The sequence below is a fragment of the Pteropus alecto genome, unplaced genomic scaffold, assembly GCF_000325575.1.
Source record: "Pteropus alecto unplaced genomic scaffold, ASM32557v1 scaffold155, whole genome shotgun sequence".
NCBI classification, from domain to species: Eukaryota; Metazoa; Chordata; class Mammalia; order Chiroptera; family Pteropodidae; genus Pteropus; species Pteropus alecto.
This window is the reverse complement of record NW_006438113.1, coordinates 13,333,702-13,352,734: the sequence shown is the minus strand read 5'-3', so window position 1 is coordinate 13,352,734 and position 19,033 is coordinate 13,333,702. Positions and strand designations below refer to the sequence as shown.

At 48.0% G+C, this 19,033-nt stretch overlaps 1 protein-coding gene across 1 annotated transcript in view; it reads left to right on the top strand.

Moving 5' to 3' along the window:
• Positions 1-8,600, top strand: part of PALD1 (phosphatase domain containing, paladin 1) — a 73,572-nt gene extending 64,972 nt beyond the window's left edge. The window contains exons 19-20 of the mRNA XM_025049442.1: positions 4,664-4,819; positions 6,857-8,600. Coding sequence (XP_024905210.1) covers positions 4,664-4,819; positions 6,857-7,009 — 309 coding nt within the window. The 3' untranslated portion in view covers positions 7,010-8,600. The remainder of the gene's footprint in view (positions 1-4,663; positions 4,820-6,856) is intronic.
• The last annotated feature ends 10,433 nt before the right edge of the window (positions 8,601-19,033 follow it).

The window sequence follows — 19,033 nt, the reverse complement described above, 5'->3', positions numbered from 1 at the left end:
AGGCCAGTCATGCGCTGTCATTGAAATGAGGTGGCTTGGACTGCGGGGGAAGGGTGAGCAGCTTCTGGAAGGGTTTTGAATAGCGTCGATCATATTCCCTGACTGGCTGGGTGTGAGGTTGAGGGAGGAAGGAAGGTCGAAGAGGGGTGTCATGTTTGGGCCTGAGTGGCGAGAAGGGTGGAGTCGCCACTAAGTTGGGTAAACTTGCGGGTGCGGCAGGTTTGGGGAGAGCTGGGCAGGTTCGCTGGGGACATGTTTGGTGCATTTGAGAAGCCCTGAGCAGGCAGTTGCATATTTACATTTGGATTCCCAGGTGCACATGTGGGGGAATCTAGGTTCTAGATGACAGTGGAAGTGTAAGACCAGATGAGATGGCCTAGGGAGTCAGTACTCACTGACCAACCGGACACCTGCTGTGTACCAACCCTACTTCACACTCGGGGTGGTGGGGAGGAGGGACATACAAACCTGCTTATCATCTGGCGCCTGTCCCCCAGTTTACCCTTGTCAAGGCCAGGCATGTCTTGGGGAGCAGAGGAGGCTGGGAAGGGTAGGCGTTGGATCTGGAGTGCTCAGAGCAGACTTTAATAGAGTGGGGACTTGTCCTGGGCCTGGAGAGACAAGCCGAGCACAGCCAGGCTGGCAGAGGAAAAGGCTTTCCAGGTAGGAGAAGAGAAGGGTATAAGTACTGAGGCAAGAGTGAGGCAGGGAGTGGTTGACGAGGGTGGTAGGGGAGTTGGGATTTTGGAGTTTGTGTCCCAGCTTGGAACTGGGTGACCTTGGGTAGTTACCTAACCTTGCAGAGCCTCACCTGTGAAATGCGATATCCCTCTTCCTTCATATGGTTTCTGGGAGAGCAGATTAGAATCTAATAAACAGACCTGGATGTGATATGCTCAGCCCAGCACGTGGCATGCAGTGGCCCTGGACACACCTGGGGAGGCTCGTCAACCCTGCTTCGGTGGGTCTCTGCCAGGTGGCCCAGCAAAGAGCAGAGCTTCAAGAAAACCACTATTGGCCACAGGTTTGAGAGGCCTGAAATGCCCAGCGCCCCGGCCCCCTTTCCCGGGGCCCTTCTATTTTAGGGCTCAGTCCCAGTGGTCGAGAAGGTCTTGCCCGCAGCACCACAGCTAATGACAACCTGGCCTGCCAGGCCATTTAAAAACAGCTCCACTATTTTTATCAGTAGGAGGTGGCTGGCCTGTCCTCCTCCTCAGACATTGCCAACATGGGTGATTTTAAGGAAACTAGGGCCTTGATAGGAAGATGGGTCATTGTCTTAAATTACAGACTTTGGGCAGGATGTGCCCATGGAACCTTTACCCAGCCAGTGGTCTGAATTTAGAGATAATTCTACCCTGCCTTGTCAGTAGGCCTCAGAAAGAATCACTTATCCTCTCCACCCCTAATATTGCTCAGAACCAATCCTCACTGGTGTTTCTGGGGGCAGCAGGCCTCCGTCGCCACTGAAGCGGGGGCACAGAGAGGACAGGGCTGGTGTGGCTGTGTGCGCAGGCCAGGCCCTGAGCTGAGGGCTTTGCATGCTCTCAGGACTTTTCTCCTGAGCTTTCATTGAAAGTAGTTTAAAATGGCTCTTGCCTGCTGGGCCTGCGGGCGATTACCTTTCCTTTCTTCTAAGAAAATGGATTTAAATGGGCTCCAGGCCCATTGGGAAGCGGCGTATGGGATGGTGGTGGTGAATGCCTCCAGCACCGTGCAGCATGAAATACCCGTAGAGAAACCAGAGCTGCACTCTATTTGCCACAGTTTGTATTTGAATATCTTTCTTTCTTTCTCTCTCTCTTTTTTTTTTTTTTTTGGTCCAATTCTAAACAAAATTGCATGTTTTTTGAGCACTTGGTTTGTTTGTTGATCATTAAAACAATAGGCATACTGCCCCTCTCCCCATCTTCCTGGAGCAGCCATGGGGGCCATTCTTACCCTCATATCCACCGGAAGCCTTCATTGGCCCCTTTGTTTATAGGGCCGTGGCTTGGCTTGGCCTCTGAGTGTTGCTTCCACAAATCACTCCCACCCCTGCTGCCATCTGCGCCTCCCCCTCGGTCTACCTCAGAGACACCTCACTCTCTAACACCTCTCCTCCCTTTCTGCCCCCCTTTCTCCTAACCCACCTCAAATATCACCTCTTCCATGCCTTCCCCAGTCCAGCTCCCTGCCCTGCCTTGATCCCATGATCCGGCCCCTCTGGGTGCTTTGCATCTGTCCTCTGTTCCACCCCCCACCTCCACCCCTGTCATCGCCAGGTCTCCACGGGCTGGGCCTGTGCGTGTGTGTCATAGCCCACCCTCCTGTTCCATAAATGAATGGACTTCTGTGGCTCTTCATGGTTTCCAGGTGCTTCCTCATACTCTACTTTACTGAGCAACCCCACCTCCAGAAATGGTGGGTGGTGGTGAGGGGATGCTGAGAGTTTAAATGGCAGAACCGGGACCAGAACCCGGTTCATATCTTCGAGGGAGTCAGAGCGCTGGCTGTGGGTCTCTGGACCCTCCTGGGCCCTATCTCTGTCTAACTTCCACCCTTCTACCATCCCCAAGCCCCCAGCTCTCCTTATAGCTGGTGTGGTGGGCCGGGTGTGCAAGTTACTATCCATCCTCTCTACCCCAGGAGCAAAGATGGCAGAGGCACCAAAGGCTAAGTTACCTGAGGCAGAAGTGGGAGGTAGGGAACCACAGGCCCCCAAAGCAGGCCCACTCTAGCTCCCCTTTTGCGAGACTGTGGCCGTGTCATGTCTGGGGTGGAGGGGGGCCTACCTGGGATCCTTCCCACAGTGACCAGAGGCTGATGTTGTATGCCTGTAAGGAAAGGCTTGCAGACGTGGCCCTGCTGTTGGGAGACTGCCCTTCCTGCTACCTGGAGGCCCAGGCTGGCTGTGCCCTTCTACAGATGTTCTTAGTACCTGAGGGAATGGCCTCCGTGCCACATCCTCTTCCTGGATCATAGAAAGCTGCTGTGGGCCCTGGGGATATGGGTGCAAGGTGAGGTATGGTGTTCTCTTCAGGGTGGGCAGCACATCTGTGGTGAGTGGGAGAGCACAGTCAGGTACGGGGCAGAGACTCTGCAGGGAGAGAACTGGCTCCGTCTGTCCTGGCCCTGGCCCCTGGCTTGCCCCTGACCCCTACACCTAGGAGAACCTTGAGGGGACTCCTTAAGTCCCCTTCCTCCTGAGCATTCATTTCCCATGAGTCTTATGTTAACAGGTCACTTTTCCCCTAAACCTTCTCTGGCTCCCAGTGCTAGGGCCACAGTCCTCAACCTTGGTCACAGAGACTCACCCAGGAGTTTTCCCCAGTCCTGACGCCCAGGCCCACCCCTCGGAGAGTCTCATATGATTGGTCTGGATGGGGCTCAGGCATCTGCATGAGAGGGTTGGGAATCCGGCAGAGAGTCAACTTCCTAGGTGTCAGGGTGCCAGCAGAGTCCCCCTTGTCCTACCACATCCTCATTCTAGCCAGGCCGGCCCCTCTCTGCTCCCCACTTGCTGGGCACCATCCTCACCTCTTGCCACCCACCTGGTGCTCGCTCTCTCCATCCAAATCTACCCAGGCCCTCACAGCCCAGCTGAATCTCACACTTTCTGGAAACTCATCTTTAATTGCTTGGCTGTTCCTGCTCTCCCTTCCCTAAGCTGCTGCATCTTGGCCCTGGCGGCCTTTCTGTCCCCAGCCTTGGCGAGGGAAAGGGCCGGGGTCTGAGCTTCATAGGGATGCCTTTTTATCTCTGATCCTGAACCATTTGAGAAACAGGCAAACTCAGGGACCAGTCAGGGTCAGAGGTCAAGCTGGGGTTTCTCACTCTGCACAGGCAGAGGTGAACTCACCCCAGAGCAGCTGGAGGCCAGAGCCCAGGCCATTGTTGAGAGACCTCATACCTACTGCTCCGCAAGGCAGGCTCAAGGGTTTGGAAGAGAGAGGAGTCAAGAGTCTTTCCTCTAGTCCCGGGAGGGTGCGGGGCTGGGGAGATGTCCTCACTTGGGGCTGACAGGAGTTGGTGGTAAGAGTCCTCTCTGGTAGTTAGAGCTGATGTCCGGGCTACAGGGCCTGCCATGTGGTAGGGGCTCTCCACACCTCAAGCGCAATACCTGCACAGAGCCTTCCTGAGGCAGCCTTCTTGTGTCCTCGTCTGCTTGCTACTCAGAACAGGATGATGGTTATAATTTCACAATGAGGAAGTGGGGGTCGAGGGAGGCCGGGTGACCTGCCCACGCCTCCCAGGAGTGGCCATCTGACTCTCAGGCAGGAGCAACATCCTTGGCCTTGCCATCTGAGTCCCTTCCTCTGTCCCCACCCTGGTGCTAAGGGCAGTAGAGGGGGTGTGTGTGTGTGTTGATGAGCGAGTGAGAAGTGCGTGTGTGTGTATGGGGTGTCTGTATGATATGTATGTGTGCGTGAGTGGGTATGTGGTGTATATGTATGTGTTGTGTGTGTGTGTCCAGTGGTGTAGGGGTTTACGTGGTATGTGAGTATGTGTCTGAGTGTGTATGGTGTGAGTGTAGGTGGTTTGTGTGTCTGAGTGAGTGTGGGGGGGCGTATGTGATATGTGTGAGTGTATCTGTGTGATGTGTGTGGTGTATGCTGTGTGTGAGTGTGTATGGTGGGGAGATGAACACCCATGCTGACTCCAGCCCCGTGCCATCCTCCAGGCGAAGGCAGCCAAATCAGAGCAGGAGGTCCAGAGGCTGCAGCTGCGGAGCCTGCAGTACCTGGAGCGCTATGTCTACCTGGTGCTCTTCAATGCTTACCTCCACCTGGAGAAGACCGACTCCTGGCAGAGGCCCTTCAGCACCTGGATGCGGGAGGTGAGAGGTGGGAGGTGAGAGGCGGGAGGCGGAGGCTGCCCTGAGCATCACCTGTGGGGACCCCAGTGACAGGCTCCTGCTGACCAGGAAGCAGTCTTGTTTGACCTTGGTCCCTAGCACAGTGTCTGTGCTTGGCGGGCAGTCAGTAAAAGTTTGAGGAGTAAATGAATAAATGAATGAAGAGGAGGGAGGAGACGAGGCGTGTGGGGCACTGAACAGGGGCCGTGTGTCAGGCTGGGCCCCTGCTCCACGTGACCCCCAGGCCAACATTGCCTGGCTGCTACATGCCCATTATGTGTTAGCCCTCACCTACCCTACGAGAGGCAAGGTGGCCCAGCCACTGCCACCTTTCAGTATGACCTTGGACAAGTTAGTTAACCCTTCTATCCCACAGCCCTCAACATTGAAATGGCAATAACATGGATACTGTCAGCACCACTTTAGAAGGCTGTGGTGGGGGTTCCATGAGATTCAAGTAGTGGCCATCTGCCAGACCCTGTGTTAAGAAGTTCTGCCTTTCATGGCAACTGTTGCTTTCACATTCTACAGAGGAGAAGACTGAACACAGAGAGGTTAAGTACCTCATTTGCGGTCAGTGTTAGAGCCATTTGGTTGGCTCCAAGGACCGCCATGTGTGGCCTAAGACACTGCCCTTGCATTCTACCTCCACCGTCTCTCTCTGCTCGTTCTCCTGGCTCTTCCTGGATCTCCCCCTGGCTTGGCTGGTTTTATAAGCAGAGCTGCTGCCTTGGCACCTCTAGGTCAGGAGAGCGGCCTCCTTCCCTCCTCTGCAGTGGCCTGTAATTACTCTCCACCAGGACGCTGGCCCCTCCTAGCCTCGCCAGCCCGTCCTGGCGGTTCTAATCTGGACTCGAGGCCGGCATTAGCTCCTATGGGGCAGGCAGGTGGAAGGAAGCACAGGGAGCCAGGAACTCTGGTCAGACTGGGTATAGGAAGGGGATGGGCTTAGGCGGGTGTGCGGGTGGGGTCCGAGCTGTGAGGGAACGGAGGCAAGGAGGCCACTGTCGTGCCTGGCGGCAGGAATGGTGGCTGCTAGGTGGTTGTGCTGAAGACAAGCCTTGAGCATGGCCCTCGGGTGGATGAGTGTTGAGTCAGGAGACCTGATAGGGCATGGGTCGCACCAAGGCCACGTCGGGGCCACCCTCTTGAGCAGGCCTGGGCTCAGCTTCCTCTTTGAGCCCCTGGGTGGGGTCCCAGGACACTTCTGCTTGTGTTCTGCATGGAGAGTGGGAATCGGGGGAGCCAAGGGCTGGAGAGGAGCTCGATCCCCTCCCCAGCCAAACCTGGGTGGTGGGCGTTGGGGGAGGCCAAGGAAGGAGAGAACTGCTGGTCCAGTGAGCAGTGTGGGTTCCAGCTTCAGGGCCCCTCTCTCCTGGGAATGAATGGCAGATGGGGGTGAGGGGCACCGAGGGACCTTTGTTCTGAGTGGGTCCCGCATCCTTTCCACCTCCTCTGAATGGTGGGGTGACAAGGGGGCTGCTTCCTGGGTGTTTTGAGTCTAGTGCCAGGGCCTGGGCCACTGGACAACAGGGCTTCCTGGGGGGTGTCTAGGGAGGCCCCAGCTGACCCACCTGTGTGGAGGCCCATAGCTGAAACTTAGAGCCCAAAGGCCCTTGCTGTGTCCCTGCTGCCTTCGTCAGCCTTCCCTGTGGGCCCTCGCTGTAATGCTGGGAGCCTGTGTTCCTGAGTATCCACCCCTGCGGGAGGGTCAGGGCTACACAGGCACAGGGCGTGCTTGGCCTCCCACACTGTTCTCCATCTGCTGAGTGCTTTCGGTGGTTATGGAGCTCTCCGCAGTAGTCCTGGGAGGTAGAGACTATTAAGTCCATGATAAAGAAATTGAAGCTCAGAGCAGTTAATCGCAGTCAAAACACCAACTTGTTCAGGTTGCTGAGCTGGTAGGAAGCAGTGCTGGGCCCCAGGCTTCCCTGTGTCCTTCAGAGCCCAGATGACACAAAGTGGGGCAGGGTGACCCAAATGCTGGAATGCTGCCCATATCTCTGCTGTCCTCCCCAGGTGGCGTCGAAGGCTGGAGTCTATGAGATCCTCAACCAGCTGGGCTTCCCTGAGCTAGAGAGCGTGGAGGACCAGCCTTTCTCGAGACTGCGCTGCCGCTGGCAGGAGCCGAGCCGCAGCCTGGAGCCCTTCACTGCCGGGGACTCCCTGTAGAAGGTGCTCCCCCTGCCGCTGCTCCCTGCTGTAGGGCCCGATGAAGGCTGGGGGTGCCCAAGGTGGCCTTCACTGAAGTGGCCCTGAGGAAATGGTCCCCCAGCTTCCCAGAGAGACTGGGGTTGGGACCCCTTTTTTGAAAGAGCTTTTTATCGGACAGTTAGTACACAGTCATACCTTGTAAGTGACGGGTATGTGGACGGCCTCCAGAAAAACCCAGTGCGTACGCCTTCCAGGGAGGGCTGGCATCAGCCTTCCAAGGCGCTCACTTCCCAAGTTGCCAAACAAAGCTACTTGCCACCTCCACTTCCATCCTCTCCTTCTTGTCCCATCTCAGCAGTCTGACAAGACCGTGGAGCAGAGTAACAGGTCAGCTTTGGTTTCTTTCTCTTTCATTCTTTTGCTGCTTTCTCTCTTGGCTTCTCTAAGTTAGCTAGCTGCCTGAGCACTGCTCTTCGGGCCCTCGCCTCCCTGGGGAGTGGGCAGCACTCTGCTTGGCTTTGTTACCTCGAAGGCAGTTTTACCCTGTTTTCTCACCTTTCATGCCCATCTCCAGCCTGGAGGCTTCAAGGAGGACCCTAACCACATGGCCGGATGGGTCTGGCAGAGGCCTTGCCTTCCTTTCCCCTCTTTCTTCCCTCCCCCCCCCCACCTCCCCCCAGGCTGGCAGGACTGTATGTGTTTCCAAGGAGTTGGTAACATCAGGGAGCTCCTTTCAAGAGGAAGAAAGAACTTGCAGAAGGTGGGTGTAGCCCTGTGGAAGAGCCAGCTCCATTTGCCTGGAGGCCCAGGTGGGAGGTAGTGAAGAAGCCAAAGCTGCCAGCTGTGGGTCCCTCCATACCTCCTCCCTGCCCCACCAGCCCAAGATGGTTTGGTATGTCATCAGTCCCTCCCCACTCACACCTGTCGCAGCAGGAGCCCCTGAGGGCAGCTAGGCTACCTGAGTGAACAGTGGATTGTGTGAGAGTGGGCTAAGCATGGTATGAGGAGTCACCTGGATTTCAGACCGTCCTTGCTGAGGACCATTCCAGTGGGAGCAGAAGGGGCTAAGTGCTTCTGAGTTAGAGGCCTCCAGGATCTGTTCCATCTAGACAGTGGGAAAGCTGTTCAGAAGAGGCAGGAGAGGCAGGCGGTGTTGAGTTGAACCTTGCAGCTCTTCTGGGGGCTGGGAGGTTGAACAGTGGGGAAGCAGTCCTCCTGGGCTGACTCGTTGGGGCCAAGGAGGCCTCTCTTTGGTTGGGTGCATGCACTTCTATGGAAAAACAGGTGGATGTGTCCCCGGTCATGTTTGGAAAGAAGAGAAGAGGCTGAAGTTGTTCATATCTACCTAGTATTGGAAAATATTTGACCATCTTGGCTGAATTCTTTTGCAAAACTACTGTATATCTGTTCACTACCTTTTCAGATTTGTTATTTTCATTTTTATTATTTTTGCATGTGTTAAAAGTTTTAATTTCTTTGCAGACAAGGTTTAGGTGAGGGGTCAGAGGTTGGGTTTGAACTGGGAGGGAGCCTTTGTGTTCTCACAGTTGTCCCTGACTTTCAACTGTGCTGGGACCACTGGCCAGTCACTTCACCTCTCTGCCTCAGTTTTCCCGTCTGTAAAATGGGAGAATAATACTTGCTTACCTACCTCACAGGGATGTTGTGAGGATTCATTTGTGATTTTTTTTTTTTCATACAGAGCTTTCGAGTATTAAAAACAGCTAAATGTGAAGTGTGCCTGGCTGCTGATTTGTCTTCAGTGTGGGCCAGGCATCATAGATGCAAGCTGGGGTCCCTGCTCCTTCAGAGTAAATGTAGGTGGGCAGGGTGAGTCTAGAGCACCTGCCCTTGGCCTTCCCCATTCTAAGAGAAGGTGGGTTTTTACAGACATCTCTCTTCTTCCTCACATCTGCAATGGTGTCTTACAATTTCACTCAGGATGCCCAGGGCTATCATGCTGAGCCTCTCAGTGAAGAAAGCTCCATAACAGCCTAATTCACACTAAAGTGTGAAGGATTATTATCTCTAGGGAAATGAAAAAAGGTAGCAGTTCAGGGGCTATGAAGGAGGATGAACTTCAGCCTCTACTTCTTCCTCTCACTCACTCCCCTTGGAATCTCTTTTCGGCTCTTTCTGGCCCCGAGATGCTTGAACACATTTACATTGAGAGATTGCTGTATAAAGAGGCAGTAGGGATAGTAAGGCAGAGAGAGCACAGACCCAGGCTTCTACCAAAGCCCTTCCAGGAATAGGAGAGCAAGGCCCTGTGGGATATAGTTCCAAGGTCAGCTGGGGTGATCAGAATGGAACCCAGAGCACCCATTGCTCTAGAGCTGGTCATCTCCCCAGGCTGGGAGGGAAGGCCTCCCCGGGTTATTTCCCAGCACAGCCGAGTCTTAGGATGCTTCTGTGTGGTTTTTGAATGCAAATGTAGAGGTGTATGCACCAGGGTGTGTGCATGTGTGCGTGTGTGTGTGTGTGTGTGTGAGAGAGAGAGAGAGAGAGTGGATGTGGCAGTTCTCTGCCTGAGGTGAGGGGGTCTGGGTGGGAATTCACAGGAGTGGGTGATGCGTTCATGGGTGTGTCCCCCAAGCTCCTCAGGCCCTCTCCAGCCTGCAAAGGGCATCTAGTGGCACGGATAGTACTTTTTCACATTTCAGTAGCTCCTTTGGTCAATGGCCTCTGATGAACGAGCAAATACATGTCAAACTTTAGAACAGTGCCTGACACGTAGTAAGCACATAATCATTTTTAACCAACTTTGTAAAGTCTCTCTCCAAGCCGTTGGGGGTGCTCAGGAGTAGTCCCCCACTTACCTACAGGTCTCGTCCAAAAAACACAAATCTTAAGTCTACCACTTGATGAGTTTTTACAAATGCGTATATCTGTGTGACCCAGACGACTATCAAGATAGACAACCTTACATGTGGGTTATTTTTAATGTTAAAATTTATAGACAATAGCTCAAAGAACATTATCAAACACAAGTCTTTGTGTAGGTAATAGTTAGAACTCCTGGGATTGCATATTACTGAAAACAGCCCCAGCTACTTTAAGCAAATAAGGGGATCGTAAAAATATGGTCAGTGGAAAGATCTCATGAGAGCCTTGGTAAGAATGCAGTGGGGACTGGGGGTGACCAGAGTTGGGAACTGGAAGACTGTCCAGGGAGCCCAGAAGCCCTCTGCGGCTCTGTCTCCCTGGCAGCCTTGCGTGCGGCCTCCCTGTCGGTCTGCTTGGAGCCACCGGCAGTGTGGGCTGGCTCTTCCTTGCCGCTCTCCTTCCACAGTGTCAGACTCGCATCATGGTCCGAAGGCCCTTCCTGCCTTTTCCTCCTTTACCCTTCACAGAAGATTCTCCAAGTAAACATTTTGCACCTCATATCCCATCTTGGTGTCCGCAGCTCTGAGGACCTGAACAGTACACCCTCGCTCCTGTCCCCGCCTCTCTGGGCAGCTGCCGTGTCCTTTCCGGTGAAGGTCAATCTTCTCTGACACTGCTTGGGGAAAATGACCACCCCCATTTCCAACTTCATATGTTACAGTTTCAGCCAGACGAAGTTGTCTTTCTCTCTCCTGCACTGCCCTGCGCTCCCATCTTAGGTGTGGGGGCCACCTGTCCTGTGGACTGTGCCCAGAGGGGCAGGAAATTGTTGCTCAACCTTCCCCATAGATGTGTGTGTGGGGAAGAGGGAGGACGGAGGAGGTTGTGGTCGATACCTCCAAATCTGCACATGGTGGTGCAAACCTGATTATTTCCTAAAAGGGAATACCCATTTTAAAGGTTTTTGAAATGCACCTTCATTTGTCCTCCAGAAATGTCCTATTTTACAGTCTCAAATAGCAGTTATGAACATGCCGTTTCCTAACTCCTGCGAGACTGCCTATTATATTTTTTGAAAAGTTCTTGCCAGTTTGGTGATTCAAAATAGAATTTCATACTTGTTTAATTTTATATTTCTTTTAAACTAATAGTTAGGTCTGAACTTTTTAATGTTTATTAGTCATTTATATTTTCTTTTTTATGATTGTCCTTTGCTGACTTTTTCTTTGGGATGTTTGTCTTTTTCTTACTGATTTGTAAAGATGGTAACACTTTCTTTCTCATATGTTACATTATTGTTAGCTTTAAAATATCAGCAGACACCCATGTTCCCTTAGAGCCTGTCATCTCTGTTTCTCTGTGCCTTTGGTCCACACTGCGCCTGATCTGTTACCAGATCAATAACCTTTGCTTATTTTATTACGTTCTTTATTAGAGTACTTACTTTGTCAGACACTATGTTTGGCTTTGTGTAGAGTCATCATCCCATTGAAAACTCCAACAATAACACAAGGTATTATGATCCCTATTTATAGATGGGGTCCCTGGGCCCAGAGAGTGTCTGATTCTGCCCCGTTGCTCATTTCAGAGGTGGATGTTGGCGGCAGCTCTGAGAACTGGAATCCTCTCTGACATTTTCCGTGATGGTGGAGAGAAATTTCAATCCTGGAAGAGTGCCCTAGCTGGGGTGGGTTGGGGAGGTGGTGAGGGGAAAGCATGACTACTTCGAAAAACCTCTCTCGAGGTCTTGTGGTTCTCGGACTCGATGTTGTTTGAACCCCTGTGTACTTTAAAGAGGTCCCCCTCAACACCCACAAGAAATGTTTCTTTCCTGTGAGTCACACTGATAGATTATCTATGACATGGGCCTTTTAAGTTTCATTTTGCATTTCCTCTTAGTTTATTCTTTCCTTTTTCTACCATCCACCCACCTCACTCATCCATAAACCCTATGTGACAGTGGGTCTCCACTGTCCAAAAGTAATTTTAATTCTTTCTTTGAACTAAATGAGGCCATCTTCTGGGCTGAATTAAACAGCAGTAGTTTATGAAAACACCCATTTCCCCATTCCCACCCCAATATTTTGAGGTCACCAGTCTTTTTAATTTTGCCAATCTTCATACGTTTATTGGCCATTTGGATTTTCTCTTATGTATTCAGTTATTTTTCTACTGGATCGTCTTTTTTAAATTAATAGGCATAAATTTTTAAACAATCTGTTTCATTTATAGGAATAGATAGATAGACAGCCAATTCTTTCTCCCAGTTTATCTCATCTTGTAACTTTTAAAGACTGTATTTTGTCATAGAGAAGTTGTAAGTTATGATAAAATCAAATGTATGCATTTTGTATTTTATGTCTTTGTAAGCAGACCTTCCCTACCCAAAGTTGTGTATTTATTGCCTATATTTTCTTTGAATACTGATACAGTGTTATCTTTTATTTTGTGTTTTAATTAATCCGGAATAAATATTTTGTGAATGACATGAGGTAGAGAATATAATTTATTTTTTTTCCAAGTGGCTATCCTTTTGGCACCACATTATTTATTGAACTCCTTAACTACAGTCACACATTAGATTCCCATGTATACGTGGGTCCATAGAGTAGACATGTGATTGTCATTGCCCCTAGCATCCATTCATCTTTCAGTAACCATCTCTGACTTTCTATCCTCAGGAGTAACAGGGACAAGGGCTTGAGCCAACCTGTCCATCTCATTGTCCTAAGCATTACAATCAGCATGTGAGTCAGCTGTCCAGCTGGGTCCAATCAGAGCTTATCCTGAGCATTTGCCTGAGTGACCGGAAGTCTTAACTACTTTTGTTGAACTAAAAGGGAGAAGCTGAAAGTGGCTACAGTTGTCATATAACTATGAGGAGAAAGTAAATCTGGGGATGAAACCAACACACGAAGGCCAATGACTGAGGTGATGGATGTTGACTTTGAGTTTCTGTATCACATCATGCCTAGAGCCAGATTGCTATCCCCCAAGAACTTTTGATAGGGATTACATTTAATTTATTGGTTAGCACAGGGAGAATTGATTCTTTTACTATTTGAGTCTCCCTTTTAAGGAATAGATTTCTTTTATGTCTTTCAATAAAAGTTATTAATGCTCTTCCTATAAGTCATACCAGTTATCATTGAGTTTATTAATGTTTTTTAAAGTGTTTTGCAATGATGAATTTTGTTCTATTACAGTTTCTAATTGATCATTGCCGATGAAGAAAAAACTAAGTTTTTTTTTTTTTGCTTAAATTTGGCCACATTTCTGAACTTACTTAATATCTCTAATAGTCTTTTTTTTCTTAATTCTCTCACATTTTGGAGATAGATGATCATAGTACCTGAAAATAATAACTGTTTAATTTCTTTTTGGTATTTGTAATTAGTATTTATTTTTCTTGTCTTATGCAATAAGACTCTCCTGTACAATGTTTGAGATATGATAATCTTTACTCCTTTCTGAATTTAATGGAAATAGTTCTAATATTTCACCACTAAATATATTTCTTGATCTAGTTTCCAAATAGAAATACTTTATCATGTTATAGAAATTTCCTTTCATTCCTGGTTTGCTAATTTTAAAAAGTCTTGAATGGATTTTAAACTTTAAAATGTTTTCTTGGCATCTATTGAGACAGATTTTTAAAAATATGTTGACATTGGAAAGTACATCAAAAGGTCTTTAAATGTTGAATAATCCATTTCTAAGTAAATATTAGTTGGTCATGATGTTTTCCTCTTGCTGAATCTGAATTCCTAATATTTTAAAAAGATTTTTGCATCTATGTTCATAATTATTTTTCTTTTTCTTATATTAATTATCCTTTTTAGTGTTGTTTGAGTTGTGATAGCCTTATAATTGTGTTGGGTGGCTTTCTATCTTTTTCAACATTTTGTAACAGTTCATGTAACTCATGTATAATCTGTTTCATGAAGGTTTTATAGAACTCTTAAAATTGGGCTGGTATTTTTTAGGGATGAATCTTTCATAAAATTTCCTGTTTCTTCTATGTTTACTAGCATTTTTAGGATTTTTAGTTTTCCTTGGGTCAATTTTGGTAAACTACCAACATTTTTCCACAATAATACATGGGCAGAATATCTTCTGTCAAGATATTAATGTAAAATCATATGCATTATGCTCCTAAATATTTAAAAGCCTCCTCTGCATCAGTAATTGTCTCCTCAATTTGAATGTTTATGAGTATCTTACATATTTTTCTTGGTTACATTTGCAAGTTTTTCTATTTTATTATTTTCAGATAATCCATTTTTATTCTTATAAATGTAGGCACTGGGAATTTGTATTCAATAAACTAGTAGGTGGAGGTGAACTTTTGCTAGAGTAACGCCACTTGATTTTATGAACCTCTTCTAAGTAATATGCCAAAAATCACACCATGATCTCTCATTAAAACATTAAGAAATGTTTTCATTAGCTGCTAATTCAGTTATGTACTCCTGTAATTTTGTTACAAGCAGAGAATTGGAAAACTCCTGAATTGCAAAAAGGTTTATTACCTGGGTAATGGAGTTATTAACTCTCTCATTTTCTGAAAAATATGCCCCTGCCCCCCAAATTCCAAGACTTGTCAAATGACTACTAATTATATCTCTTACTCTTTCACTTGGAGGTACTCTGTATAACCCAACATACTCAAAAGTGAGTGAGAAAAATATTGTTCATTTTAACATTCCTTTTCTAATATAAAATACCTTTTTGTGTGTGTGTGCGGTTCCATGAGCTTTTAGAAAACAACTCTGTTCAGGTACAACTGACATGAAATAAACTGCACATATTTAAAATATATAATTAGATAAGTTTGACATATATATTCACATGTGAAATTATAACAAGATAATGATATATTTGTCCCTTTGTCATTCCTCCTTCCTGGACTTCTCTGTACCATCCCTCTTCCCAGGCAACCACTGATCGGCTTTCTGTCACCATAAATTCGTTTGCTGTTTCTAGGGTTTTATATAAACTGGGCCATTAGTCTGTACTCCTTTTTATTTAACTTCTTTCATTCAGCATAATTATTTTGAAATCGTCTGTGTTTAATGTACTTCAGTTGTTCATTTTTTTTTTTTTATTGCGGATTAGTATTCCATTGTATGGCTATAACTCAGTTGGTTAACCCACTTTGTTGGATATTTAGGTTGTTTCCAGTTTTTGGCTGTTACAAAAAAACTATTATGATCATTCATGTACAAGTCTTTGTGTAAATGTATACTTTTATCTCTCTTGGGTAAGTACCAGGAGAAGAGTGGCTGAATCATATAGTATATGCATATTTAACTTTTTAAGAAACTGCCAAACTGTTTTCCCAGCAGTTTCATCCCCACCAGCAGCATGAGAGACTTCCAATGCCTCCATATCTTTATGAACGCTTGATATGGTCAGTCTTTTGAATTTTTACCATTCTGATTGGAGCGTGGTAGGTTCCCTCCACCCATACAAAACAGGTCACGTTTTTAATTTGTAAGATTTCCAGTTTTTTGGGGTTTTTTTGTTTTTTTTTTTAGGGTTGAATAAGCCTCATCTCTCTGAAAATATTATTCTTACTCGAAGACTTATCCAGTTATGTCTTTCTTTGGATGTTAGTTCTTTTTCATTGAGTTTGGTGCTGTCTTTAATATTGTCAATGATTGGTGATTTTTGTTGTGCATTCATCTTTGTCTTGAGATTTCAGGTGATCCTATTTGTAAGATCTGTGCATATTTAGCGCAACCTGAACTGGCAACGAAGGAGGGATGAGACATGCTGACAATAGTGTGTGCCACTGGCATCTGTGCATATTTAGCGCAACCTGAACTGGCAACTACGAGGGAGGGATGAGACATGCTGACAATAGTGTGTGCCAGTGACTGCCCTTCTGGACAGCCACTTTGCTGCTAGGTGTATAACAGTCCTGGGATGCCGCCCTAAGTGCCCTGCCTGGAGCACCACTACCCCACCTTGGCCTGGGACTACTGAGGGGCACAGGGAGAGCCAAACTCTCCAGCTCTGGGCCACCATCAGCTCTGACCCATGCCCCGTGGTGGCCCAGGCTTCCTCCTCCTCCTTAGCTCTATATCTCTGAGCCGGAATCTTCTTGAAGCTAATCCCTCCTCTCACACAAGCATTCACTTTTATGACTTGAAGACTGTCATCTCTCCTGCCCATCTGATCCCACTGGCTTTCTGTCTTTCAGGAACTCCTCACAATTTCTGACCTCTTCTTATTCCAGCACTGGCATAGAATTTTAAAAATAGATACTTTTAAAGACATTTTGAGGATGCTATGTTGGGAAGAGGAAACTAGAGCACATATTTAATTATACTTTTAATATAAAAATACACTATGTGCCAGGCACTGTAGCAATTAAGTTCCTAGGAAAGAAGGGACGGCAACCTTAGCTCAGATGGTGAAGAGAATTTAATGAAAGGACCATTTACAGAGGTTTGGGCAGGACTGAGAACCGGCTTGGAATGGTGAGGTGCCCAGGAACTAGTTACAGGGGAAAGTGATAACTGCCCCTGGACCCGAGGGAGACAGCACAGTGTTACCTGAGCCTGCTACAGGTATCTTTAGGGGACTCGGGGTATCGTCCAATAAGAATTGAGTTGTAGAGGGGACCACCACAGCCATATCAGCATCACTGAATGCAGGGCTGGTGGAGGTGGGATAATTATCCTGACCTATCTGCTCTTATCCTCTGATCTACTGTCAATGCCTTCCTTTGACCGAAGGGGATCCGAGCGACATGGTCCACAGGGGCAGCCTCCAGAGATGGGGGTGGGGGAGATACAGGGAATCATCAGCACAGCCCTTTTTATGGCACTTAATGTATGTTATCACCTATAGCTGTTTCTTGGCAGCCTGAGGAGGTAGGCATATTATTATCATTTAACGGAGGAGGCAGCCTAGGCACCCTCTGACGCGGTGCCCCTTCCCTTTCTCTCACACCTCCAGAACTTACCTCTGGCTCCCCTCTGCCTGGGGTGCCTTCTCTACTTTCTCTAGCTCACTCCTTCACATGCTTCCAAATTCAGCTTGATTCAGGTCTCTCAAGGTACCTACAGAAAGGGTTCTGACTTCTCAAGCATGCTGTGGCCATAGTTCTACTATGAAAAATTTCAAACTTACAGGAAATTTGAAAGAATCGTATAGAGAACACCCATGTGCCCTGTGCCCACTTCTCAAAAGCACTTCTCATACTATTGTCTGTTTCCTTATCTACAATCCTCACTAATTTATGAATTCCTTAAAGAGAAGGGCTGCATGTGGTTTGTCTTTTTGCCTTCAGGGTCTATTAGTGCCTGACACACAGAAGGTGGTCAATAAGTGTCTGACGGATCAGTAATTCACAAAATATTTGTGTTTCCTAGGAAAGGAGGAAGGAGACTTGTATTTATTGAATGCCTATATGGTGGTTTCCATCGTGTCGGGGTACTGCATTTGTTACTTCACCAAAGCCTCACAATCAGGTGAGGCAGGAGTTACTGTCTCTTGTTTTACAGACTAGAGGGGCTTCATAATGTATTCAAGGTCACATATCCCTGAGTGAGCTGGGAGTCAGATCGTCAAGATGCCCTTTAACCAAGTCCATGCTGCTGCTGATATACCCGTGCCTTCTCCATAGACTCGAGACTGCTTGGGGCTGGGGACTGGGTTTTATACATTTCTGAATGTCTTAGGACCTGACAACTAGCAGGCATAAGAAATATATTTTGAAAGAGTGAGTGAATGAACATTGGGTGACTATTTTCTTACTAGTGGATTTCACTACTGGAAATTCATTCACTTCTGGACTATGACCCCTGAAGGGATGCTTGTGCTTCACCTCAACCAACCTCTCCCCTTAGCAGATGAAGGACCTGAGGCTAGAGGGGCTAACATCATACAGGGAGCCAAGGTCAGAGCCAGCGTGCTGACTCGCTGCCCAGTGAGCTTTCATTTCCTTTCCTCCCCAGATGCACTCGAGTATCTGGGTCAGTACCATTCACTAACCCAGAGCCTGGAGACCGAGAAAAATCACATTTCCTAAGGACATTTGGGTCTACGGGTGTCTCTCAGGCATGTGCTGATGGAGACATTCTTCTTCCTTCCTCACCGAGAGGTCCGTGGGTATCAGAGGCTTGAAGTTGCATGTGAAACTGTGTCTATATACTTTTCTCAGGAGAGGATCCAGAGTTTACATCAGGCTCTCAAAGCAAATACAAAAACCGTGACCCCCCAAAATGGACGGGGGAGACTCCCTTTTGTGTTTTCTCTAGCTGTTCCCCAAACATTTTGATTGCAGAAACGAATGGAATTTTCAAAAGAATATTAGGATGCACATTTTTGCAAAGTAACCCCATTAAAAAGAAATTAACCACCATTACAATACTATCATATTAAAGGATGTTTTAACTCCTCTAAATCAAGGACAAATTCTCGGGGGGCGGGCGGGGCGGGGGGCGGTGATAGGCCTTCGAATCAGATGAAGTAGCTTTAACACAGGCTACACTTGTCCTTATTTTGTCCACTTTGCCCTCTACTGAAAATGTCAGTGTGGACATGTCTTTGAAAGTGTCACCCTACCTGAAGCAGCAGTCGGTCAGAGTTTGTGCCAGAAAGCTTCGTTTCCTTTCCTCTCCAGGGTTTTCCCTAAAGGCGCTGCTGGGTGGCCAGGTGTGGGTTTTGTTCCATCCCTGAGTGGCATTTCCACCAAAGCAGGTGCGATTGGTTGTTCCCTGGGCTTGTGAGATGGGAATAAACTCAGGTGTGTTTATGTGTTTCACGAGAGGAGGTTATGCCAATGTCCACTGGGCTAAATTTCCTCCCAAGGGTTATGGGAGAGAATCTGAAGAATGTAGACTCTGAGTGGCCAAAGCAACCTTCTGTCTCTTACCTCCTTGGAGGGAAAGCTCTGGGTGTGAATGTCGGGGGGTGTGTGAAAGCCGTGGTGGAGGGAGGGTTGTGGGGGGGCCACGAAAGCACGGGGCGGGGGAGGGGCTGTGGCCCTGCGAGCGACCCCACTCCCTTTGGGTTTCCTGGTCCGTCCTTCCCTCCTTTTTGCACTAGGTTGTTGCGTGCGGCAGGCCCTTGTCTCTCCTGCCTTGGGTTCCCCCATCAGCACACGGGTCGGCATTCTCCCCGCTGGGCTACTCTATCTTTGGCAGGATCGCAGCTTCATACAGACATTTTCCAGGGAAGGTTTGCTGAGGGAAAGAGAGT